The sequence below is a fragment of the Heterocephalus glaber genome, unplaced genomic scaffold (assembly GCF_053883595.1).
Source record: "Heterocephalus glaber isolate CG9 unplaced genomic scaffold, H.glaber_assembly_v1.0 deba00001461, whole genome shotgun sequence".
Classification (NCBI taxonomy): Eukaryota; Metazoa; Chordata; class Mammalia; order Rodentia; family Bathyergidae; genus Heterocephalus; species Heterocephalus glaber.
The window spans coordinates 19,012,068-19,038,361 of record NW_028258308.1 but is presented as its reverse complement, the minus strand read 5'-3'; the positions used below and the strand labels follow the sequence as shown (position 1 = coordinate 19,038,361).

General features: G+C 37.4%; 1 protein-coding gene and 1 long non-coding RNA gene across 4 annotated transcripts in view; one reads left to right on the top strand and one right to left on the bottom strand.

Annotated features, from left to right (window-relative positions):
* The first annotated feature begins 11,141 nt into the window (after window positions 1-11,141).
* The window catches only part of Pdlim3 (PDZ and LIM domain 3), a 30,471-nt gene continuing 15,318 nt past the window's right edge, over window positions 11,142-26,294 (top strand). For all 3 annotated transcript variants that reach the window (XM_021265011.2, XM_013075199.3, XM_004853029.4), the window contains exons 1-3: window positions 11,142-11,352; window positions 20,306-20,457; window positions 21,682-21,766. In XM_021265011.2, coding sequence (XP_021120670.1) covers window positions 11,260-11,352; window positions 20,306-20,457; window positions 21,682-21,766 — 330 coding nt within the window. In that variant the 5' untranslated portion in view covers window positions 11,142-11,259. The remainder of the gene's footprint in view (window positions 11,353-20,305; window positions 20,458-21,681; window positions 21,767-26,294) is intronic.
* The window catches only part of LOC110350796 (uncharacterized), a 33,520-nt gene continuing 28,284 nt past the window's right edge, over window positions 21,059-26,294 (bottom strand). Inside the window, exon 4 of the long non-coding RNA XR_002397673.2 lies at window positions 21,059-21,500. This is a non-coding gene — a long non-coding RNA (uncharacterized LOC110350796). The remainder of the gene's footprint in view (window positions 21,501-26,294) is intronic.

The following is a 26,294-nucleotide window of genomic DNA, read 5'->3' as shown; positions in this document are numbered from 1 at the left end:
TTTAGTAGTGCTGCTATAAACTTTCATGCACAAGTTTTTGTCTGAACACTTGTTTGGGTCTAAACCTAAAAGTGAGCTCCTAATCATATGGTAACTCAATGAGGTAACTGACTGAGGAACTGCCAAACTATTTTCCACAGTGACTGCACTATTCCATATTCCCACCAGCATTATATGACTCTTCCCATTTCTCCACATCTTGAAAACACCTGTTCTTTTAGAAAAATCTTTTTACAATATAAATCTGTTAATTTCACTCCCCTAGGTTAAGTTAAAAAGTAGACCATTTGCCATGCTTACAAGGTGTCACACATTAACTGGCCTGCCTCTTCCTCCTTATCTCCTTCCATTGTCTCCCTCAATCTCTGACCTGCAGGCACATGGCTCTTATAAATGCCCCTTTGAAAGCATTAAATGGATTCTCTCAAGATGCAGACTTCATTCCTGCTGTCCCTCCAGACCTCATGGCTCTTCACTCCCAGAAAAGATCCCTGCTTTAAAAGCCATTCTTAGGAGAATCTTGCAGAGAATCCTATGTAAGAATCCCCTACAGATGCACATATATCTTTTAGTCCTTGGTATCTCATCGCCCTGGATCATTACCTTCATAACTTTCAGAACTATCTAAAAATCATTGTCTGCTGGTTACTGTCATAATCTACTAGAATGACTTTCATGGTTGAAGGACCTTGATTATGTTCACGTAAACTGCTATCTCCCCACTGGAATGGTCACTGCGTCAGAAAAAATACTCCATGAATAAATTATTTAATAAATGAATGAATTCCAAACTAAAGAAGCATCATGGTCAAGGACATAGACACCAAGTGGTTTAGGAAGATCTGTAAACCATAGATATTTTAGACAGTTGCAGAAAAGGTGTCTACTCAGGGAGTAGTGGAGGGAACTAGCTTAGGGCAGATCTTCAAGCCATTGTGAGCTAAGCTAAGGAGTTTGATATTTATCTGGAACACTACTGGCAAGCCCTTGAATTGTACATAGGTAAAATACATGGCTACGCTTACATTCTAGGAAAATCACTGTGGTAGTAGTGTACAGAGTGAACTGGAGGGAGGGAAACCAGTAGTGAGCAAAGAGGTGAGAAGAACTTTCTGGTCATCCCAGGAAGTCTGTGAACACCTGATGTAAAATAGTATACAGGGAGATAAGGGCTTGGATGCAAGAGGTGGGAATGTACAAAGTTATCTCTGAATTTTGGCAACCTGCCATATATTCAAGATGCTTGAGGAAAGGAGTAGAGGATAGTCAGAGTCTGATTTTTGAGGGACAGTTATAGTGGTGCTCTTTGCCTAAACAAAGGAGAAAAGGAAAGAAAGCAGATTTTGATTCTGGACAATCTGAGTTTGAGTTTCTCTGAGAATAAAAGTTGGATACATTAATACATACATCTTACATCAAGCAAAATGAAGAGAGAGAAAAAAGAAGGGAGGAAGCAGAGAGAAAGGGAAGAAAGGAGGGAATGAGAGATGGAGAGAAGAAGAAAGGCAGACAGCAGGAAGAAAGTAGAGAAAAAAGGAAGGAGATTTTATATATATATATATACATATATATGATATAGGTATATGAATATAGATATATAGATATAGATATAGATAGATATTTGATTGGGGTGTCAGGCTTTATTATTAAGTAAGAAAGGCTACAGATTTTAATGAAAATAAGATTCCAAAATATGGCATGAGTCTAGTAATGAGTGATAGGTAGGAGACAATTATAGAAGGAACCTTTTCAAGGAAGAAGCTGAATTTATTGATATATATCAGAGAAAACCTACAAGATCCCGGTGTGCTGGGATTCATGATATGCACAGTTTTATTTTTTTTTATTTTTTAAATTTAAATTCTTTTATTGGTACATTGTAGGTATACAACACAATTACATTTCTCATTGGGAACTTGTACCTTTACATGATGCATCTTGGTTCTTATTTTTCCCCATTCCTAGCCCTCCCTTCCCTATTTACAAAGACTTTGTATTCATTTTTTCCATTTCTCATCATTTTTCCTTTCCCTTCTTTCCTTTCTCCTGCCCCTCCCACTTCCCCTACCCCTTTGGACCTTTTCTTCCTATTTTGCATTATCGATTATTCATTCTAATCATTGGTACATTTTAGGTATACAGTATAATGACATTCATCATTGGAAATTTGCACCTTTACATAGTCTCTCTTGGTTCTTATTTTTCCCCCTTCCTCTGCCCTTCAACCCCTCCATCCCTCCCTATTTACAAAGACTTTGTTTCCATTTTTCCATTTTCTCATATTAATTCCATTCCCTTCTTTCCTTTCCCCTAAACCTCCCACTTCCCCTTCCCCTTCGCCCCTTTTCTTCCTATTTCACATTATCTATTATACCTTTTAGTCCTTATTTACTCTTTCAGTTTCTCACACTAGAGAAACTATTCGGTATTTATACATGTGTGTCCTGTTTATTTCACTTAAGAGTATCGCCTCAATGATACACACAATTTTAAAAGTGTACCCCAGGCCCAGGGCTTTTAATGAGTTTGACTTTAATTTACATCATGAATATTTAATCCATTTCTAAAGCTCAGTAATGTCTTTGTTCTAGTGGCATTTCTACAAATGTGTTTCCCTTGCCACTGCAGACAGAAGACTATTACTTCCAACTATTACCAGGATGTAAAATATAAAATGTTCATTTCCTGCTCAATTCCATCAAAAAACTAGAGAAATTGGAGCAGAATTTCTAATATTCTTCTACTCCAGTATGTGTCTCCCTTTTAAGAGGAGTTTGAGACCCTAATTCTAGAATAACATTTTCCATATAATTTAAATATGAACTATATAAAATAGTCATTAGTTATTAGCCGCATTTTTCATCATTGGTTAAAGATCTTTTTTTTAAGAAGAAAACTAGACACCACTAAGATGACTATATATGGTACTTAGTACTCTCTTGACTTAACTGACATGTCCAATACAGAACACACACATTTTCTTTGTTAAGAGACCAGCCATTGGTCCCAGTGGTAAAACAGGTGGAAATGCTCAGGGAAGGCCAAGACGTCTGTGATAGATTAAAAGCTCACATGAGTGCTTCACTTCCAGCTTTCTGAGTGACTAAACCAAAGCCAGGCATCAGCCATCCTAGCCAAGAGCTCCCTGTACAATTCCCCAGGGGTTTTGTCCACTCCATTCTCATTTGAAATGTTTTTATAGTGATGATAAACTGACTCCAAATAGAAAAGTCCCAAAACACATGGTCTCTGTTACTGCAGAATAGGTTCAGATGTGTTTCTGTAATGTAAATATGCACCCTGCCTCTTCTCACTGTGCTCCAATGTTGTCAAAAATACACAAAAAGTATGTAGAGAGAGAATATGAGGCCAGTTAACCCTTGTAAATAAAATACCATTCAATGGAATATCAGGTATTTCTGATTTTCTGAGACACATTTAGGCAGAAATGTAGGAGGATCTTGACAACAGCTTACTTAACAGGCTGTGCTGAGAGGTGTCAACTGTCAGAGGAGTTCTTCTCCACAGTGCTTTGTGACTCTTAGTCTCCTGAAAGAATGAAAATTCATTATGAGTGGAGCCACTGGCTTTTCACATGTTTAAAGCATTGCACTAACCTGGCAAATGAGCTTGTTAGAAGACTTCCAGGGTCGATGATAAACCTGTGCCAATACGCACTGTTAAGAGGCAACATGAAGTAGACAAAGAACCAGGAAGTGGCAGAAAAAAGAAAAGTTTGGTTGAAATCCAGCTCTGCCACTGTCCAGGAATTCCTAATCTTCTCATTATCTCTGTATCCTATGATAATATCTATTTTGAGGAATTGTTTTAAGAATTAGAGTCAATTAACATGTTAAATGCTTAGCACATTGCCTGACACTTCTTGCTAGCTCTTCCAATCTAGTTCAATTTCACAAAACCAGGAGATAATTAGTCTGCAAAGAAAGAAGGATCTTTCTCAACTTCTCAGTGGCAGAAAAGAAATATGCCCTCATCCAGCTTCAAATCCAACCAGAAGACCATCCAGTAAAGATGGAAATGCCCCAGGTAAGCTGCTTAAGTGGGAAAGTAGGTTAAAATTCCCCCTATCCTACAATTAGCAAAATGCTGGTATTAAAATGGCAGCCACTACAGCAACAGGATCAGGTGCCCTGAAGAGGCCCTTATGTTTTCCTAAGACCACAATGCCTCAGTTCATGTTTCCCAGCAAACTAATGATTCCCTTGACTGTTATTAGTTAATTCAGAACAAACAATGGGAAAACTCAGTAAAATTTCAGAGGGGAATACCAAATGAACTTGAGCTGAACTATCGCATCGTCCAAAGGATTGTGATGACGTGGGAATGAAACAATATAGGCTACTGCCAGCAGTGAAGGCAAACACAAAAGCATGGAATTCAGTGTGGCTAATTCTCCAGAAGAGATTTCACAAGGGCCCAAATCCTCCAAAGCATAAAAATCACATGGGCTCTCACTAAAAGGAAGTCAGGCACAATGCAAGGAAGGGCTTGGGAGCACTGGCTGGCGGCCCAGGCCCTTGGACAAGTTGATTTGTGCAGCCAGGACAGCAAGTACATGCAAATACAGCAACACCAAGGTGAAGACCAGGGAGATGGAATCATAGACAATGGGGCTAACAGCAATTGTTAAGGAGGGTACTTCTTGGTAGGACTGTAAGTGAAAGAATTGAGAAGGAAGAATCAGCTTCCCACTTCAATATATCTCAGGACCAACACCTCTACCTACCTTCAATAATGACTGAGTACTACCCAGTTATTGAGTTCGGTGCTCAGTACTAAGAGAGCAGTTGTGGTAGATGCCAAGAAACTAAAGCCCCTTCCATGAAATACAGGCTAATGTCTGAGTGAGGATGCAAAAAAACAGCCCTCATGAAAATCACCCTTACAAAATGTGCCTCTCAAAGTTTAGATCCATGCCTTGTTCCTTTGTTTAACCTCCAGAGTCAATCACATTGCCAAGTACTTGGCTCAGTGGAGGATAGCTAATTTCAAAATCTTATTATATCGACCATAAATAAGAGTTAAGGGCTAGAGTATACGCTGGTTGTAGAGCTCTTGCCTAGCATGTGTGAGGCACTGGGCTGGAACCTCAGTCCACAAAAAAAGTAAATAAATAAATTAGATACAGAGAAAATTTGATGTAGATGCAGTTGGTCAATTGAGTCTTCCCGGAAAATATGGAGAGAGAGGGGTGCAATAAAGGAAAATAATATTCCAGAAAGAAGGGCCAGCACAAGACCCAGTAGAAGACACTATAATCCTGTGTTCATTTGAATTACCGCTTCTTAGTGTGTGATCTACAGACCGCCCAGAATGGATTCTGGCACCAGCAACTAAATTCAAATGTCTTAAGTATGGAGCCTAGAAATTTGCATTTCTAATAAGCACCCAAATTTCTTTAAAGCACATAAAAATTGAGCTAGAAAAGGGAAAGTCAAATTTAAACAAATATACAGTATACTCTTCCCTTAAAGAAAGAAAGGTAGGAAGGAAGTAGAGGGAAGGAAGCAGGGGAAGGGAGGGGAAAGAGAGAGAGGGAGGGAGGGAAAACAGAGTTAAGAAAGAAATTTGTAAAAGTACTATGTAGAAAGCAACTTTGGAAAAGGAGTCTCTCTACAAATGACTGTTTTGCAATGCAGAAACCAAATCTGAATAGCATCCATGGCACTCTGAGCCCTTCATTAGCAAAGTTTTGCAGTACCCTAGAGACAACAAATCATTAGTGAAGGTTCCTCCCCAGAGAGTGGCCATTCTTCAATCTGGTGAATGCTCTGAGAAGTAGAAAGTGGAGATGTTGAGCAGAGAAGCCATCTCAGAACACTTGCTCCCATCAAGAGATGTAAGTGCCTAAGGGCCTGAAACAGGATGGTAGAATTTAAAATGAACTAGAAAGCCAAATCATCTATTATTGTGCTTCTAACACCTCTGCTTTATGGGAACTCCAACTATGCTCAGAAGATAAGGGCTCTGTTCTCTTTGAGACCTGTACATCAACCTGTCCGCCTCTCCTGTCTATCCATGACCTTGCTGAATGCACATCCCTCTTCTGTTTCCTTGCTGTCTTCCTTCTTCTGACTTCAACAACATACTGTTGCCTTCCTATCTTTAAAAAAAAATTCAACCTACATCCCTCTCAGCCGACCATTCTAGTTCTCCCTTTCCCTGTCATTAACAATGCCTTGAAAGGATTTTCTATATTCACTTCTTTGATTATTCCCAAACCATGGCAGTCTGTCCCTGACATCTGCATTCTTTCTTAGGGCTTCAAGATCTCCAGTTACTAAGTAACTTCATACTTTCTGAATCTAATAGACATAACTTTAACTTCACCTCCCTGTGATATTTGGCTTCTCTCCTTGAATTTTTCTCCTCACTTGTCCTCCAGGCCACTGCTTTCAGTTTTCTTTAAACTTTTTAGAAGAGGAAAATTATCTTTTGTGTTGCTGTTCCCAACATTTAGTCATTAAGTTCCTCTCCCTTTGCCTAATTTCTTGGAGAGAGTTCATCTAGAATCTGTTATTATTGCTGAATAACAACCTACCCTAATATTTAGAAACAAAATAATCATTTTATTATATCGTGAGCCAAGAATCTGGAAAGTGTGCAGTGGGGACGAGTCCTCTCTACTACAAACTCTGAGCTGAGAAGACTCATAGGCTGGGGGTGACTTACAGGCTAATGGTCTAAATGTATGTTTCCCCTGAAATTCATATGTTAAACTGTAAGTCCATTCCAAAGTAGGGCCTTTGAAAGGTTACTAGGTTTGGATAAGTTCATGAAGGTGAAGCTGCCATAATAAAATCAGTGCTCTTATAAGAAGAAGAAATCAGAGCTTTCTTTTGAGGAGGCAGCAAGGAGGCCATCTGCGCACCAAGGAAGAGGAGCCTCACCACACACCAGACCTACTAGCACCATGGTCTTGGACCGCTCAGGCTCCAGAAGTGTGAAAAATAAGTCTTTTGTTTAAGCCACCTAGCCTCTGGCATTTTTCCATAGCAGCCCTAATGGTATAAAACAGACTGGAAAGAAGACTCTCTACTCGAGCATGGTGCCTGGTCTGGAATTACCAATACTAACTTAGTAGCTGTAATACGTGACATCCCCATGTAGCCTAGCTTTCCCACTGCATGGTGGACTTTGGTCTTTAGGCATGAGTATTACAACCAACAAGGACACACCTCTACTATCTTTTCTGAGCTAGCCTCAGAAGTCACACAGTCTTACTTGCTCTCATTCTACAGGTAATGTAAGAATCACACATCTATGCAAGTTGAAGGGGAGGCGAATACACTCCACCCCTTCAAATGAAAAATATGAACAAATTTTCAAACAGTTTTTAACAAATGTCTAACATCCACAGCCACAGGTTCTACTACAATTTCAACATATTCATCTCAAGCCCACTTTCTGTATATAGATAGATAGATAGATAGATAGATAGATGTATATATGTATAAAAAATTGCTTACTATACTACTAGCACTAATAATAATAGCAGTGACTCTAATCATTTTGTATGATCAGATACAATTACAGGTACAGGTACAGTATCTGATACTTTTAAGTCTTATAAACTTCACTATAACTCTAGGAATTAGAGTGTAATATTTGATATATATATAATGTATAATGTCAAATCAGAGTAATTAATATATCCATCACTCAGACACACCATTCCTTTGTGTTGGAAATATTCAAATCCTTTCATCTTATTTTGAAATATACAATCAATTATTATTAATATACTCATACTATTGTGTCATAGAACACAAGATTTATTCTCCTATGTAACTTTATTTTTATAGCAAATCGCTAATATCTCTCTACCCCCATTACCCCATTTCCAACCTCTGGCCACAACTATTCTCTCCTACTTTTATGAGATCAACCTATTTAGTTTCCACATGTGTGTGAGAACATGTGGTATTTGTCTTCTGTGCCTATCATCACCATGTGATGTTAAACAACTTGCATTAAGATCCCTCAGGAAGTGCATTGTAACTATACTGTGACTCAGACAGTCTGGCTCCAAATCTTGGTCTTTCAACCCGGGCACTGTATGGCACAGATATTTTACAGGCACTTCAAAATCACTATGACAAAAACAATGCTCTAATTCACCATTCCCTAATTATAGCAAAAATATCTTGCTGTACTTCTTATATATTCTTTCCTTGTTAAAAATTCCACAATCTGGGTAAAACTCAACACAGAAGTCTGAGAGCCATCCAACTCTCCTAAACTCACCCTCATGCCCCAGGTGAGATTTGTGCCAGATTATGCCAATGAACTTCTTATCAACTCCCAAATCTGCCATCCCCATTCCCCCTTCAACGTCTTCCCCTGGATTGTCCCATTGTTTTAACTGGATTCCCTGCTTCCCTATCTCCTTCTCCTTCAACTGCAATGCAACCTCCCATCTTCTGTGGGGCAAACTTGATTATTATACCTTTGGCTTAAAGCTCTTTATAACTTCCCGATAGAATAAACTCAAATGTCAGTACACCATACATACAAAGTCCCTTCTGCTATGGCCCCTGACTACCACAACCCTTGTCTCCTGTCTCTACCCAATGTTAACCTCTTGCCATGCCAAATTATTTGCTGCTTCATAATTTTCCATGTGTCCCTTGCCTCCTTATACACATCCTATATACAGTTTTCTGTCTGGAATGTTCTCCCTCCCAGTCCTCTCCCAGTTCTAGCCAATCAGAAAACTTACTAACCCTTTAAGATCCAGCTCCAGCATCCTCTTCTCTCGGAGTTTTCTTTGACACCTTTCCCAACAAAAGTTGTCATTCTTATTCCATCACTGTATAAAATATTCTCCCACTGTTTCCTTTAAAAAGCAAAAAAGGGAAATAACAGACTCATACCAAAAGAGCCTCTTAGAGCAATACCAAAAGCCAAAGCAAGAATGCCTAGGAGTAATTAGGGTCAGGGTCAGGCCAATTCTTCCTCCTTAGAACATTCCCTCACTGCTATTCTCACTTCTACCCCAATGGTCACCTCTGAATACTTTCCTATTAATGATAGTGAACATAGGAGGTGGGAAAACTAAATTTCATTTCCCTGCTTTTTCCACTCATGGCAAAGCCTTAAGAACTCATTAGGTATTATGTGGATATTGTACAGATGTTGCCTACATCTAAATGATGCCAAAATAAACAATAAAGAGATAAAGAAAAAGTACCATAAAATCAACTGGTTCTAAAAACCAGCTGGTGGAGTATAGGTATAAACAACTGATGATGTCAGTTATACAACATCAAATAACTTGCCTGGCTTTTTTTCCTAAATGGAAGTGTGTGTGTGTGTTGCAAACTCAGCCAGCAGCTGACAGAGGATATGTGTTATGCAATAGTACAGCCAGCCCAAATAAGCAAAATCAACAAGAATATACATTACATTTATCTTCTTGGTAATTCAACATAGGTTGGGCACTGGAAAATGTGTGAAACTAAATAAACTCTTTTCCCCTGAGACTTGAATTATAATCTACCATGGTAGGCAAAGTAGTACCCATTTTGGCTTTGTACTTACATTTTTCCCAGATTGGCCCATTTTGCATATAGCTTTCTGAATTTCTTTTCTCTTTTCTTCATCAGTCTTAAAATTGTGTCTAAACAGACTACTCTATTAAAAGTGTATTGGGTCGGGGATTTAGCTCAATGGTTTTGCCGCCTGCTGTGCAAGCACAAGGACCTGAGTTGGATCCCCGGTATCAAAAAAAAAAAAAAAAGTGTATTGCAATCCTCCTTTCCTGGACTGATATGGTCCTATCCTATTGGATATGAAGTCCAACATCATTCTCAGGTTTTTAAAGCATTTCATGTTTCTCTTGCCTCATCCTTTCCCCTCTCCTTGAGGATCAGAAGAGCCTGAAAAATAACACCAGAAATACTCAATTGCCCACTGAGATGACAGCAGGACCCTGCCCAGACTCTCCTGATCTTTATTTCTATATATTGGAGTCAGGCAGACCTAGATTTTGGGCTTATTAGCTATATGATCTTATAGAGGTTACTCAGCTTCTATGAAATTATTTCTTCACTTTAAAAAGGTGAAATTAATTACAGCAGTCTCCTGGGCTGTGAGGATGTACTAAAATCACATGTTAAGCAGTCACTGCCTACGGGACCACAGAGGTTCAATGAACACCTACCCCCTCCTTTCCCTCTGCAATTGCATCCAGTTTGGGGACCCTCCTGGTCTCTCACACTCCCCTGGGCATCCTCACTCTGGCTGCAACATCCACACGGGCAGCCTCAACTCCTCGGCTACTGTTAACCCTCATTTCCCATGGGCCAAATACAGGCCTAGATGCTGAATTCGAGGCAGAGGACAATTACTGCATTCAAAATTACTGACATTTATATCTTGAGTGTATTGGTTACTCATCCATTCATATATATTCTTGGATGGTTCATGAGATTGAACATATGTTTGAGCAACATTTTTACTTTAGATCCCTTTGTTTCAAAAGATAAATTCCTAGTACTATAATATACTACCCATAAATATATATCAATGTATACATATTTTTTAATTGTGGAAATACTAAATGTTTATTGAGCACCTGTGCTGTCCGAGGCACTGTGCAGAAGTAGCCGATTTAATTCTCACACAATTCCCACCCTAACCCTGAGAGGCAGTCACAATCATTACCCCTATTTTACAGATGAGGCAACTAAAACTCAAGGAAGTTGGGTAACTTGGCCAAAGTCACATAGCAAGTTAAATTATTAACGCCCTCAAAACTGCTAAATAACTCGACGCACTAACGTGCTTGTGTTTTGTTTTAATTGAAAGCATGGCGGCTGTGGTTTGTCTGCTTTTAACTTCCAGTAAAGCTCCTCCTGAGCTCCAAGCAGACGATAAACAGGAGGACAGGTGTGATTTTAAAAGAGTGATAGAAGCTGTAACCCGAAGCCTCCTCCGCGCCCGCCGCCCGAAGGGTCTGGGTGGCTGCACCCCGCCGGCGCGCGCTGCACACTCCCATGGGCCGGGCGCCTCTCACTTCCAAAGTTGGAGCTCTCCGTGGTGGGAGGGGGCGGGGAGCGGAGGGGCCCGTGACGTCACTCGGGAGCACGGATAAAGCTCCCGGCTGCGCCCCGCCAGGACGCTGCCCCGGGAAGCAAAGTCGGTTGTCCCACTCGTGGACACTTGCGGTGTGCAAGCCGCCCCTCGCTGCGTCCTACTCCTAGGGAGCCAAGGCCCCCACCCGTGGGAGCCGGGATGCCCCAGAACGTGGTCCTCCCGGGCCCTGCACCCTGGGGCTTCAGACTCTCGGGGGGCATAGACTTCAACCAGCCTTTGGTCATCACCAGGGTAAGTGTTTTCCTCTCTTTCCTTGCCTTTCAGTCGGAGACTCTGGGGTCCGGAGAGGTGCTGGGTACTGAGGAGTGGCCAGGGCTCCCGGGGAGGGCGGGCAAGACCTTGCGCTGAAGAGTCCTGGGCTTCCGGCTCTCACTTGATTCCAGGGACTGCAGCAGTTTGACAAGTTGAGATTTGGAAGATGCAGAGCAGTTTACAGAGTTAACAAAGTCAACTCAAAAGCTACATCAGTTTGGTCCCCAGCAACGTTCCGAAGAGGGTCAACTGACACTGATTTCCCTGCGCTCAGAAGCCGAGGCTGCCTGCGAGGGCCTGGATGCCTTCTCGCTTTCCTCGCTGCACCCCACCTTCCTTCAGTAGCAAACAGGTGGGAACCTAGGGAGGGAAACGCGAAAGACTGACAGCTGCAAACGTCTGTGTCGTGGAGCCAGGCGTGCATTTGAGCGTTTTTCTTCTCCGGATGCAAACTTCAGCAAGGGCGCTGTTCGAAGGGCACAATCCGAGTTGGCCAAGTTGCAACGGCTCGTATCAGCCCAAACGGGGAAAATATTACTAATGTGTATTCCTGGGTTTCCAGGCATTTTAGATAAATATTTTCCAAAGCTGGGAACTTGGCTTAGGAATCATTATCTACAACTCAAACTATAAAGAAAACGTGCCAGAGAGTTTAGTGTACCTGATAGAAAGCAACCACTTAGGCTAATAACTCTGAAAATAATACTTTGATACTAAAGCCAAACTTTTCCTTACTCAATGTTCTCTAAAGCACTAATTAGGAAAAACAAAAAAAGAGAAAGTAAAAATGAAACTTCAGGGTTTCTTTCTTGCTGGTAAATTTCTAGTGTTAATTCTAAAGTTATTATTTGCGCTAGTTTTTTTTTTCTTACACAAGTATTTTTCTTAATAGAAAACAATTATTTTAGTTACCACATATAGAGTGTTTTAAACCTCATTGAAAGGCACAAACGTTCAGAATATTACACTTTTATTTTCCAAATGTTACACTTCTCTTTTTTCTTACTGCTTATAATGTATTTTATAAATGTATACTTTATAATCTGATCACTCAAAGATTTTGAACAAGGTAGTACCTTTTTAATGCTGTTATATTTATATACATGAGTTTTGAGAACAAATGTCACTTCAAAATAACTCAAAATATGTATCATACAGATGCATACCATGTATCATTTGAAACCAAAATCATAAACACGTCTGACATGTGTTTTTTTGTTGTTGGTTTTTGTTTTGGGTTTTTGGTACTGGGGATAGAGCTTGGGTCCTTGCACTTGCATAGCAAGCGACGAAACCACTGAGCTAAATCTCTGGCCCTGACATGTGTTTTTAGATAAAACTTGAAAATTTAACATGTCCCAAAAATTGTTCCTAAGAAAATTAAGCAGAAAATGCGTCCATGACCTGGGCCAACATATTCCTTTTATAGATTTTCCAAAGAAAACAGTTTACATTATCTCTTCTAAGAAATATGTTAAGTTTATAGAGTATACTTTTCATTTATTTATATTAAATGAAACAAGCTTTTGGATCCTTACAAAGAATAATTCATATTTAGATTAAATCCTAAAGAAACAATTTTGTACCAAATACCTTTCAAGGAATTTACAAAAGAAATATTTTTACTCTTCCTATGTAACATATTAGTATAATTAATCATACGTTTGAGATTTTGAGTTGTTGATATTATAAGCAATGTTTATTTTGAAGCAGCATTACATCTGTAGTTGGACAACAGAAATTATTGGTAAATCTATCTTATATAATGACAATTGTTTGAAAAGCCAATTCTGTCTTGAATTTCTAATTTATATCTAATTTGTCACTCATTTGGATTTTTGATCCAATAATAGTGAGTAAGCAGATATGATTGTTTCATGTGAGTATGCCTATTCAGTTATTTTAACTCCAGAAGAGCTGGTGAAACACACTTGTTTTAGTGTCCCTAAAGCCATGTATATCACAGATGCTTGTTGAATAAATGAATGTTCACTGGAACTTTTATGCCTTAGTGAAAACCTAGTTAAAAATATTTCCACTGAAACTATAAGAGTACTGAAAATCATTTAGAAGAAGACTAAAAGCTATTATTCTAATATAATTAATGTTATTATTAGGTAGTAGAATCATCTGATTTTATTTTATATTATTTTTAAGTGTTGAGGAGGTTATAAGTGTGTGATGATAACTCTTCTGCTTCCATGCATTCTTCTAAGCCCTTTATATTCACTAATTCACTGAAGTCTCACAATCCTATGAGAAGATGCCCTTTTGCCGATGAGGAGAATGAGGCATCAGGAGGTGCATTATCCTGCCAGTGCTGACAAGTGGTGCATAGGCTTTGATGCCAGATCAAGTTTGCATTCTGAAATCCCCACATGAAAAAAATTCCACCCCCACCTCATACATGTTCTATGGATTCTAGGTCTTCTTCAGGATCTATCTCTATTTTTTTTACCATTTTCTTTAGTCAAGATTTCATAACTGCATACTTAGACATTTATTTCCTCTCTCCAATACACCCTGTATGTTCTTACCAGCCATCTTGGAAATGTACAGGAGTTTCCCCATCTGTGTTAGTCTTAAAAATCCTTCAATGGTATCACCAGATTGTACAAAATAAACTTGTGACCTTTAGGATGGCATTCGTGGCTTTTTAGTATCTATCCCAACTTGACTTCCCAACTTCATTTCTCCTGTCTCTTCTGCTTCTCTTTCCTCCTCTCACTGTATACATGAGCAGTTGTGGCACTACTCTGAGCCCCTTATGAGTGTGCTAACATGTCTTTGCTCCTGATATATATATATTTCACTTTCCCCAGGATTCTTTTACCTGCCCTACCCCTACTGTCCTCTATGCCTATGGAAACCCTTTCACATACTATTTTCCAAGCCTTCTAGTAATCCATTCATCTGTCTGATTACCATAACTTCTGACCTATCACCTCTCTTTATGATCATGCCATGTACCACATACATTAAAGTATGTCTGTGTCATACTAGGTTGCATACTCCCTGAGGGTAGGAATTGTCCACTTTGGGGGCCACTAGCATGGTGTCTACTACATCATATGAGTTGTAAAATAATACAGACACAATATGAATGATTGACTAAATTGCTCACTTTTTGCATAACTTTATTTTCATAAATAGGTACAGGATTTTGTTCTGAAAAATATCCCACGATAAAGATAAATGATATTTTTTTAGTTATTTGTTTCGGATAAGTTCTTAAGTATTCAAAGAATTGAAAAGCAATGTTTATACTAAATGTCACAAAACATTCTGTTCATGAGATGTTATTTCCTCAGGTCAATTAAATCAGTTTTTTTCCTGCTACAAACTGCCCTTCCTGCTTTACACTATACAAAATCAGACTACAGATGATCCTCAACCAATGATGGTGCTACTTTACAGTGATGTGAAAGTGGTACACACACTACAAACCATGGACTACAATACACAGTACGAAATACTATGGGGTAGCAACATACAGTATCCCACTCTCTAGATGCTAGGCAGCAGCAGTGAGCCACAGTTCTGTCAGCTGTATGATCATGAGAGTAAATAACTGAGACTCCCACTGCGCTGCTATAAACTATAATGTTTCCCAGACTCGGTGTATTAAATGCATTTCAACTTACAGAGTTTTCAACTTTGTAAAGAAGTTGCAGGTTATCCAAACATAATCTCATCATAAGTCAAGGAGCTGTTAGCAATGCTTCTTGACAATGGAACTTCAGCCAAAGTTTGTGTGAAGGTGCAAATGTAAATCTCTCCGTCAACTGAAACTGCACTTCACAAAATTAAGACATAAGGTCTCTGTCCATAATTAAGACAAAAGCTATCTGCCCTACAATTGTTCACAAACTAATTAATCAGTGACATAAATCTTTGAATCGTTTAAAATACACACATATCAAAAGTAAAGTAAATCAAACAGCAGACACCAGCAGTTTCTAGGCAATAAGTATCCTATAGATTGTGCAAGATACAATTTAAGTTTTAGATGTTCAGTTTAATGGAGGAAGTGGTAATTTCAGTACCATATAAAATTGTTCTAAGTATTTCACAGAATAATGTTTAAGTTCATGTTTCTAAGTGAGCTTTTGATTTTCTTGCAAGAAGATTCTAAGGACTCTCTCTCTCATTTTTGAACTACACAGAAAGTGAATGTATTCTCATAGACTAGTTACAGATTATTTGCTGTCACAAAATTCCAATATGGAATACACCACAAGATTCTGTCATGTGCATGACATAAAATGATCACATATACCTGATGCCAGTATCTTTTCTACCTCCACTCTTCTTCCTCCTTTACACTCTTCTCTCCTTCCTATTCAGAGCATACTGATGCTCAAGATCATTGTAACTAGGAATGCTAAATGTTTTGGGGTACCAACACAGAAAGTGTAATTTTAGTTGGTTTTAACACAGAAAAGTATAGTGTTTAATATAATTTATATTTGAAATCTGAACTTTTGGGAAGGAATGTTTACAGCTGAATGCAATCCTTTTCCAGGCTAAACAAATTTCATAGAAATGCCTATGTGACTAAAACCTAATATATCTTTGTGAAAGCAGACTATCTACATGAAAGCATTGGTTAATATGTTTATGACACTCATACATCCATCAAAGATCTATAATATACAGAATAGGCTTATGTGAAAGGCTCTTAGGGGCATAATTGTAATAGATAGATTTCTACCCCTGAGGTCATCACTCATGCATATAAACTGCCGCGATACAACTTGTATGGGATTCTACCAGAAAAAACATGGCCAAAAAGATAGGAGGAGGCAGAAAGAGCAAGCACCTTTAGGAGAGGCATTCTGAGCTAGTGAAAGAGAACCAGGTAGGAATTTCAGCCTTGCACTGGATGATGTATGACCTAGCGAATTTCTTATACTTAATTCTGACCATCCAGTTCTTTCACCTTAGAGATAACTATTTTGTAAGACTATCTTAGAATTAAGAGAGCTAATGGTTCTTAATAATAATAATAATACAATAACCATAAAATAATAGTTATCAGCTCTTTTTGCACATTAGAATCATTCAGATACCTTTTGGAAATACTTATGCCAGGGTGCATTATATTCCACTGTAACTGACATGGGGTATATCTCTAAAAATTGCAATTGCAGTCAGATACTGGGTGGTTGTGGATGCCAGGTGAAAAGTGGAAATTATTGGGCAGACAACAGAGAACAAATGAACAATGGGGTTTCTCTGATTTTGACCCATTCCCCCCAATGCAGCCCCAGTGTATGCTAGGCTTGCTCCATAATTTCAATCATTTTATTTATGTATTTATTTATTTTGAAAATGATATTTTGCTATGTTACACAGGCTGGCCTTTAACCCCTAGGCTCAAGTGATCCTACTGTCTCAGCAACCCATGTAGGTGGAACTACAGGCTCCATTTTTATTCTTAACCTCAGAACCATATCAGAAGCATGTCTTGGACTTCCTTTCTTACTCCCACAGTAAATCAGACACTGTACATGCTTTATCTGTGTTTTAAATTAGTTCTTTCCAAAATAGACCCAAGTAATAAGTTAATGTGAAAAATATAAATCATCCGAGGCATTTGTTAAGGGAAATTTCCTGGCTCCTCTCCTAGAGATTTTGATTCCTGATTCCAGACATCTGGAGTAGGACTGGAGTCTTTATGTTCAGCAAGGACCCCAGGTGATTCCTGTAATCAGACAAGTTTGAAACATGGTGCTCAGTGATTGATTGCAGCGCCATTTCCAATTATCTCTGGTACTTTCAATATTTAAGACCCTAATGAACATGAATAATAAATAATTCATTGAAAAACTCTATGCTTTCTTCATCTCTCTCCTCTCCTAATTTGGGAAAACATAGTAATAGTAAACTGTGAGTAATAATATAAGACTATTACAATGTAGTAAAAAATAGTATAAAGAAATTCTGGGGAGAATAGAGTCTTGTTTAAACAAATGGTTTACCTTACTAAAACCAGACAGTCATTTTCTGATCATCAGCCTAGCTGAACTTCAAAAGCAGGAAGAAATAAAGGCATAATTTATCTTTCTCTCTCTTCTCTCTCATATACATTCCTTATTTCTCTTTTATCAGCTCTCTTTATGGAGGCCCAGAGACAGCAATTACAGGCTGAGTTCAAAGTCATAAGTGGGTTCTGGATATCACTGTCAGCCAGCTTCCCGAGTGGGCTTGTGAAACATTGGTGACAGCTATACAACTCTGCTCAGCTTTGCAGGAAGCCATGGGTCACTTAGAGACCTCTCCTCCCTGAAAACAGAGACAGTCTTCTTTTTACTGCCTCTTGTAGTGTTGTGGGAACAAAAGCATGAGAAAAAGCTTTGCAAATTATTGTTTTTCATAAATATGACACTATTAACTTTATTATTAATAGTATTAACAAATTGTAGTAATATTCAACATCTAAGATATTTAACTTATTCAATCATCTATTCAATATGTAGGTTCAATCTCTATTACTTGGATATTTAATATCTAAGTCCTAACATCCTGCTTGAAATGTGTAAACCCATACATGCAATGTTACCTCCCACTCATCCAAACCAAAGTTAAAAAAATAAATTTAATTTTTCTAAATCAGGAATGAGTGATATATAACTTAAATCCATTTAAATGTATTAGTAAAACTAAGAGAGGCTTTAAAAGCAAACATTAAGCCACACTTTATATTCTAACAAAAAAAATCATCCTACTTTCAAAAATTTAAAAATAGAATGTGCTCAGTTTGACTACATCTAGAAAAAAGTTAAAGTTTATTATTATTATTTTATCCTAAAAGCTACATTGAGGATGGAAACTTTTATTGTTACAATAGTTCTGTGTCTGAAAGAATTTCTAAGTGGAGGAAAGTTACGAAATGCCTCCAAAAGGTTAAGATGTAGTAATTCCCATTATCTTCACCTAATTTCCTGTTCATATTGGAAAATCATCATGATCACTACAGTGACATGATGACAAAAAAGGGAATATAATAAACATTTTAGTGATAAGACTGAAGATCTGGGACACATGAGAATTTATTATTTCAGCAATTTTACTTATTTAAGTGAACAGACCTCTCGTTGAAGCATAATATTAAATAAAATAGCTAGAAAAAGCAAATAGAGGAAAAAAATAAATTAATGACTGATCCTCAAGAAAAACATTAAGAACAACCTAGTTGATCCTGGAGCAGTTTGAGATTTAAGTCAAGCCCTGTATGTTATTCTTCTCTAACTTTCAAACATAACTTTGATAGGTTGCTATAGTCTTTCAGTATGTAGGGACTAGCTCTGTTTTCTGAGCTCTGCTTTAAATGACCTTGTCATTCATTCTTCAATTTATCACTTATTAATTCTAAACACAGGGGTGTACATTGTAAAGCATTAGAAATACAGATGTTCTTTGACTTAAAATGGGATTACATTCCGATAAATCCATCATAAATTGAAAATATTATAAGTTGAAAATGCATTTAATACACCCAACTTATTGACCATCATTGTTTAATTAAAATCTACCATCTTGCTTGTTCTTTTTTGTTTATTCTATCTGTTCTTCATTCATGGAGAAGGTACTATCAGTGAATATGGACTTCTCTTGTGCCCATGGTTCTCATGGGTTCTGTACCACTCTTGCTAACTCACATGTGACATTTAGCAATATGGGGTTTTTTTTGGGGGGGTGGATTTTTTACTGAATTTTTCTTAACAGCTAATATGATGGGACATCTTTCTTTATGCTCCATTACAGGTGAGACCATACTCATACCCTGTCTTTCCCTGGAAGCACCTGTCTTTTCTTAGATTCCAGATTTTTTGCCCTGAATTTCAGCTGTCAAAGAGCTCAAGATATGTTTTGTATACTATCTGGCTTCTTGTTAGTGCAAGAGTAACTCCCTCTCCAGATGTTACACCCTAGTTGCCCTGTCTTAGTTTGGGCTATTATAACAAAGTACAATGGGCTGATTGGTTTATAAAAAAAAAATTCTCATAATTTCTGGAAGCTAGAAATCTGAAAATAGGGTACTAGCATGACCAGATCCCAGGGAGGGCCTTCTTCCAGGTTGCAGGCAGCTAAGATCTCCTTGCACCTTCACATGATGTAAAGATAGCAAAGAGCTCTCTCTGGGTTTTGTTTATAGGAGTTACTAATCTCACTCATGAGAGCTCAAGACTTCTGACCTAATTAACTCCTAAAGGCTGGACCTGAAAATACCATCACAGCAAAAGTTAGGATTTCAACATATAAGCTGGGGACAGGGTGGGTCCACTATACTCCTCTCATGTGAATTTTAAAGATCATGCATTATCAGGAGGCTAAAGCAGTTTTAATTTAAATATGAAAGTTGCCTAAATGTAGTAAAATTTTATTTCCAAATGGAGAATTTTGGGTAGCAAATAAATAAATAAATACATAAATGGCTAGTTTAAAATCTATTTCTTTAAAACAAAGAAAATATGATTCAGAAAGGGAATTATAGATTTTAAAAGAGAATAAGAAGGGTTGGGAATGTAGCTCAGTGGTGCCGCACCTGCCTGGCAAGTACAAGGTCCTGAGTTCAATCCCTGGTACCAAAAAAAAAAAAAAAAAGAAAAGAAAAGGGCTGGGGATTTATCTCAGTGGTTCTGCCACCTGCCTTGCAAGCACAAGATCCGGAGTTTGATCCCCGATAGCAAAAAAAAAGAGAGAATAAGAGATGCAATGGTACATAAAATGTGGTAAGAAACAAAATTATTTAACATGATGGGAAAATTAACACAATGGATAAGTTAGGAGTTATTTTTAGTTAGGTTTAAGATTTCCTGCCTAGTGAACAATTAAAAGTAGTACCAGGATGAAATAAAAATATCGGTCACAAAATTCAAGATGTTGCAAAGTGCTGGTTTTTAAGTTGTGTCATGATTTCTTCCAGATCACTCCAGGAAGCAAGGCGGCAGCTGCCAACCTGTGTCCTGGCGATGTCATCCTGGCTATTGATGGCTTTGGTACAGAGTCCATGACGCACGCTGATGCACAGGATAGGATTAAAGCAGCAGCACACCAGTTGTGTCTCAAAATTGACAGGTGCTCCTTAATCAATGGGGGTAAAATTTTTTTGCAAGAGAACCTGAACCAGAACTATAAATGGTTTCATCCTCCTAGTGTGAATGAGTGTGACAGGGCCTAGAATTCTTACTGGCTTTTATATATCAACCACTTTATTCTTCACTACAGTCAGTCAGTCTAGTAATTGTGAACAAATCATCTTGAGAAAGAATTCTCTGTAGTGTCAAAATAGTGAAAGAGGCCCGATGAATTTTTTCCTTCCTCTACTAAGTAGTTAATTGACTATGAAAATAGTCATTAGCTATGTAAACACAGAATATGACTAGTTATTCCACTGTTCTCAACGTGATAGAGAATGGAACAAAATGTAAACATGTTTCTAAAAGAACCTCTTGACTTCCCCAAATGTGATCATCTTAAAATTAGTTGCTAATTTCCTATATTCCATTGGCTGTTTTGTACAGAATTCACCTCATAGTATCACAAGGTATGAGAATGCATGTGTGGAGTGCATTAGCTACTGAGACATTACTGACCAAAAAGAAGAAAATTTAACCCAATTTCTTGTCACAGAGTCCTGATCTGAAACCAAACCATGAAAATAATGATTTGGCTAGAGTGATTGTTTGAATGTTTATCCTGTTGCTACTGTATTCACAACCATCTCTGTTGGTACAGAAGGCTCAATCAATTGGACAGTCCACTAGTGTCTTGGATGAAACAGAGTCTTTCCCTTATTTATGTATAATCTGTGCTTCTGCCAAGTACACAGTCTCTTAGGAGCCACAGGGTCCCAGAGAGATGCATGAAAAGTGCTAGGCCAAGCACAGTTCCTTCATGCTAGTAGTAGATCTCCATCTGGCCAATCCCTCTGTGTTGCCTGTGGCGGCCTGGGTAGCATGAGAGGGAAGAGGGGAAGCCTAGGGAATTTGCTCCCTGGAATCTGCAGGGTGTACTTCCACAATCTCCCTCTTCTGTGCTATTTCCCACATGCATGGAGGCCTACTTTGTCCAGAAACTGCCCAGTGTAGTCCGGGTAGTCTTGATGCGTTCCAGATTCCCTGAAAGGATATTAAACAAGTAAGAATAATTGGATGTGAAAATACAGAATAATAAGCAAAAAATAATCCCTTCTGCTTAAATTCTTCCCAATATTTTCACAAACATACTGGAAAATTGAACTACACTAAAAGTGGAAGTACTTGTTGAATTTAGAGTTTACAAACTTTGTTTTATTTCCAGGGCAGAAACTCGCTTATGGTCTCCACAGGTATCTGAAGATGGGAAAGCTCATCCTTTCAAAATCAACTTAGAATCAGAGCCTCAGGTATGAATTCTGGAGTAAATGATATCTACACTGTGCTTCCTTTCCCTTTTGGGGATGCTTCCAAGAGGAGGGAAGTGGCAAATACAAAAATTGGAGCAAGTCACCTAATGAAGCATTGGTTTGCCTTTACTCTGAGATTAATTTATATAATCCATGTTTTCTTACACTGAGAAAAAAGAAGTATGCCTAGGGGAAAACTTGTTAAAAGACAAGTATGTGCTCATCAAGAAGAATTTAGCTAAAGCTACATAGAGTCCACTAGCTTTATTCATTTCTTATAGTGGACTTTGGCCAGATGGCTGTGAGGTAATTTAAAAAGCTGAAGTTGTTAAAACAAAGCAAAACAAAAATAAACTCGACCATTTGAAACAGGTGTCTCTAATCTAATGGTTACTGTGGACTTCAATCCTTTGAAGTCTTCACCCAGATCTTATTTTATACCCTCTAATTCTCAATTCTGGCACTCTGTAATCAAATTTACCTTACAAAAAGATTTGTATTATGTTATCATGGAGATAGTCTGCCTGTGCAGCAGAATTATAGCAGATAAAGTATTTTCCCTTAAGGCAACCCAATCTCATGAGTTAATTAATCTAATAATCTGATGCTTATCTGACAAAATCTATATTCAAAAAGTCTAAAAGAATCAAATTAAATCAAACCTCATAGTGATATACTGAAAAATCTAATTAAAAACAGAGCTTTAGAAACTCTACTTAGCATTACAGACATGAACTTAACAATCCTTTTGAAACAAGTTTTCCTACTAGGGGAATTAGATATTTCCAGTGTATAGTTTTCTACATATTTAAAAAGATAAACTGAAAACATTTACAACTCATGCTTCGGTGCCATTCTTCCTTTCAGGATCAACTCCTGAACTTGTCCTTTTCATCTATTTATCTCCATAAGCCTCTATTTTTTTATGGGTTACATAGATATAGAATAACATAAGTACAAGAATTTCACAGAGATTCTCAAAGATTTAAGTTAAATTAATACAAGCAAAAATCTTGGTGCATTAAGTTGCTCATATACTCATAGATAGTTCTCATTATTAATGAGGTACCCTTCTACTCTAAGCTGTGATCTTGACCCCTCTCCACAATGAAGTAAGAAGCTGCATATGTAATAAGGTGTCTATCCTCATTCCTATGTATTATAATGAGGGCTTCCTCACTCATTAATATTATATTATAATGGAGCTTCTTTCCTTATTACTCTTACGTGGGTCTCTAAAAATTACATTGGATTTTCAGTTAAAATACAATCACTCTCAGAAGAAGAACCATGTTGTATCACCTTTAGAGGGAATGAGTCTGTAAGATTCTTGTCCTAGACTTTTGACAGGAGGGAAAGTACAGACTGAACCTAAAAACCACAAGGAGCAAGAGGAGGATAAAAAACAGTCCCCAAAGGAAGTGAGCAAGACAAAGGATATTCATGAAGTCCGGAACCATGTGTCTGTGCTTTCTGCTCTGCCTCTCCCACACATAACTCATAGCAGACACTCAATGAAAGGACCTGGAGGCTCGAAAGATAAAGAGTGAATTTTCTAACACTGGCCAGAACTAGTCTGGGAATCAGTTCTCAAAACTGTTCTGCTATGACCTCCAATTGTTACACTGTAAAAGTGATCCTGAAGTTGAGTGGGATATTTAGATTAGATAATGAGCAGATGATCAAAAGGACAGGATGGGTAATAAAGGTTGATTATCCCTTATTGGAAATGATTAGTACCAGAAGTGTTCTGGTTCTCAGATTTGTTTTATTTTTTAATATTTTCATATATGTTAATGAGATATTTTGCAGATGGAACTGAATTCTAAAAGTGAAGTTCATTTTTAGATATATCTTATACGTACAGCCTGATAATAATGTTACACAATATCTTAGTGTACATATATATATATATTTTTAATGTACCTATATTTTAACTGTAACTCATCACTTGAAGTCAGGTGTGGAATTCTCCACTTTTGACATCATTCATTGCTCAAAAAGTTCTGATTTTGAGATGTTTCAAATTTCAGATTTTTGGATGAAGAATATTTAATCTGTAAATATAGTGCTAAGGGATCTGAAAGCTTATAGTGACTCATTCTGGTATGGCAGGTGGCTAGTGAATAGTAACACCTCTAATCAACATTTAGAAGACTGAAAGAAAAGTTCTCCTGGCAAAGCTATCACTTGTATATATCCCTTTGCACTTGTATATCATTTGTATATAACCTACCTTCTCCCTCTTACACTCATCAATTCATCACTTAGAGGCAACACAAGAGAAAAAAAGACTCTCTGGTGCTTTTAAAAAAGAAAAAGAGGGCCAGGGATTTAGCTCAGTGGTTCTGCCACCTGCCTCTAAAGCGGAAAGTTCCAAGTTCGATCCTTGGTACCAAAAAAAAAAAAAAAGTAAAGAAAAAGAAAATGTAAGGCTCTTATGCATATATTTATTGACTACCTATATTCTTGCTATCTTCAGAACAAGTCGTATGGAATTCTGCATTTCCTGATCTATATACAGTACACAGACAAAGTTGTACTGCATCCTTTTGCAAATTATTTCTCCATTCAAAGCATCACCTAATTTTGTAAAAGGCAAAAGATTTATACAATCAGAAGAGAAACCAGATTATTGTCACCTAATTTTGAAATCCTATTTCATCAGTATGAGACATAAGGTATGGGGCCAACTAGACAGATTTGATCGAAGTACCAAACCCCAGTGATGCTCAATCATGGCTGCCTTTCCAACCCTGGCACACAAGTAACTTAGCATGAATCTATTAAGCATGTGATGAGTTTAGACAACGATAAGAGCCTATGTTTTGTTAACATCTCTCAATAATTGGGAGTTAAATATAATTCCTAAGTTCAACCTCTAGAAGAGGCCTCTTTTGCAAATCAGTAGGCATTGATTTATGGCCATGATTATTTTAAGAATTGGATTCTGAGGCACAGTCCTAATTTTTAAAAACTCTAGCTTTTGGTCAATCACATATTAGCCCATTTGTCCTGTATTTGGGGGTTAAAAATACAAATATTTATGATACTATAGAAAGGTGAAGATTAGTTTAAGGGCTACAGAAGTTAGAAGGAGCCTTTAAAAATTCTATTCGAGTCATGACTAAATGGTACTGCCATCCTCTTCATGAGGCCATGTTTCAAGGGCTCCAAGAACAATTTCAGTTCTTCTTCTAATGGATGGAATGATCTCTACTCCTTATGAGACTCTTAGGCAAGATTTTTATATGACCACTTTACAAAATTTGGTATTTCAGGGCAAACGTTCTTTATACAAAATAGCTACATTTCAATGGATCCCTTGCTATCTGAAAATCTTGTGCCATGAACTACAACAAAATGTGGTGACAAAGATCAAACAGTAAATTTAACTTATAGACTGGGACTGGAAAAAAACTAAGTTATGGGTACCTTTTAAATAACACAAAGCTATCTAATATATATATTTTAAATCTTAATGAGAACTCTGTAAATAGAGAAACTTTCTAGACAACTAAGATGTGTCTGTGAGAAGCAAATGTCATTAATATATAAAGCTTTAAAATGTCACTGTAGATAATTAGTAAAATTCATGAGTGTTACAGTTACTTGAGTTCTTGTGTCTCGACTCAAGTTAAACTTCTTGTAAGTATTGTGATCTTTGCTTTTGGAATAAAATACTCTTTTCACTTAAAATTAATTTAAACTAAAACTAAAAACTTAAACTATTTAGAACTAATACCTATTCACTAAAAAAGAAAATACTACATCTTACCATCTTACCATCTAAGCCTAAAATGTTAATCTATGTATTTCTGATTTTTCCCCTATGCATAGATTTAGTCTTGGAAATTTTTTCTTACACAGTTATAATAATAATTGATATAAAGTTTTAATATCTAGATTTTTTTCATTTTACCATACAATCACTAAACATTTAAATTTTGATTTTATGAATTGAGGCTTGACTCTTAGGCTTAAAAGGAACCTGATTTAGATCAACTCCAAGCACTGGAATAAATTCCTTCTGTGCAATCCTCAATAGGTTTTGAGTGAGTGTATGCATTTTTCTATATAAAGCATTGCTCTAGACAAAGGTATGTTATTAGCCCTTCTTTAAAGCTTACATTCTCAAACAAACCATTACCCTCAATTTTGTTTAAGATTAGTTGAACAACATAAAATATAATATACCTATCACAGTAGAAAAGATGCTTTTCAGAAACAATTCATTTCTCAACAAGAATGCTGTCATCATTTTCATATACATGACTGCATCCTTGCCATAGATTTGATAATGAAAATGTACTTACAAACACAATCACAGTTTATTTTCATAAAACTAACTTTAATCTGTAATGTTTTGATAACTGAAAAGCAGCCTACACAAAATAATTTTTTTTTTTGGGTACTGGGGATCAACTAAATCCCTGGCCCAAAATAAACTTTTATAATCACCATTCCCCCCAAACTGTTCCCCAAGATATGTGAAACAGTTGAAGTAAATCACTGAAGAAAAAAATGA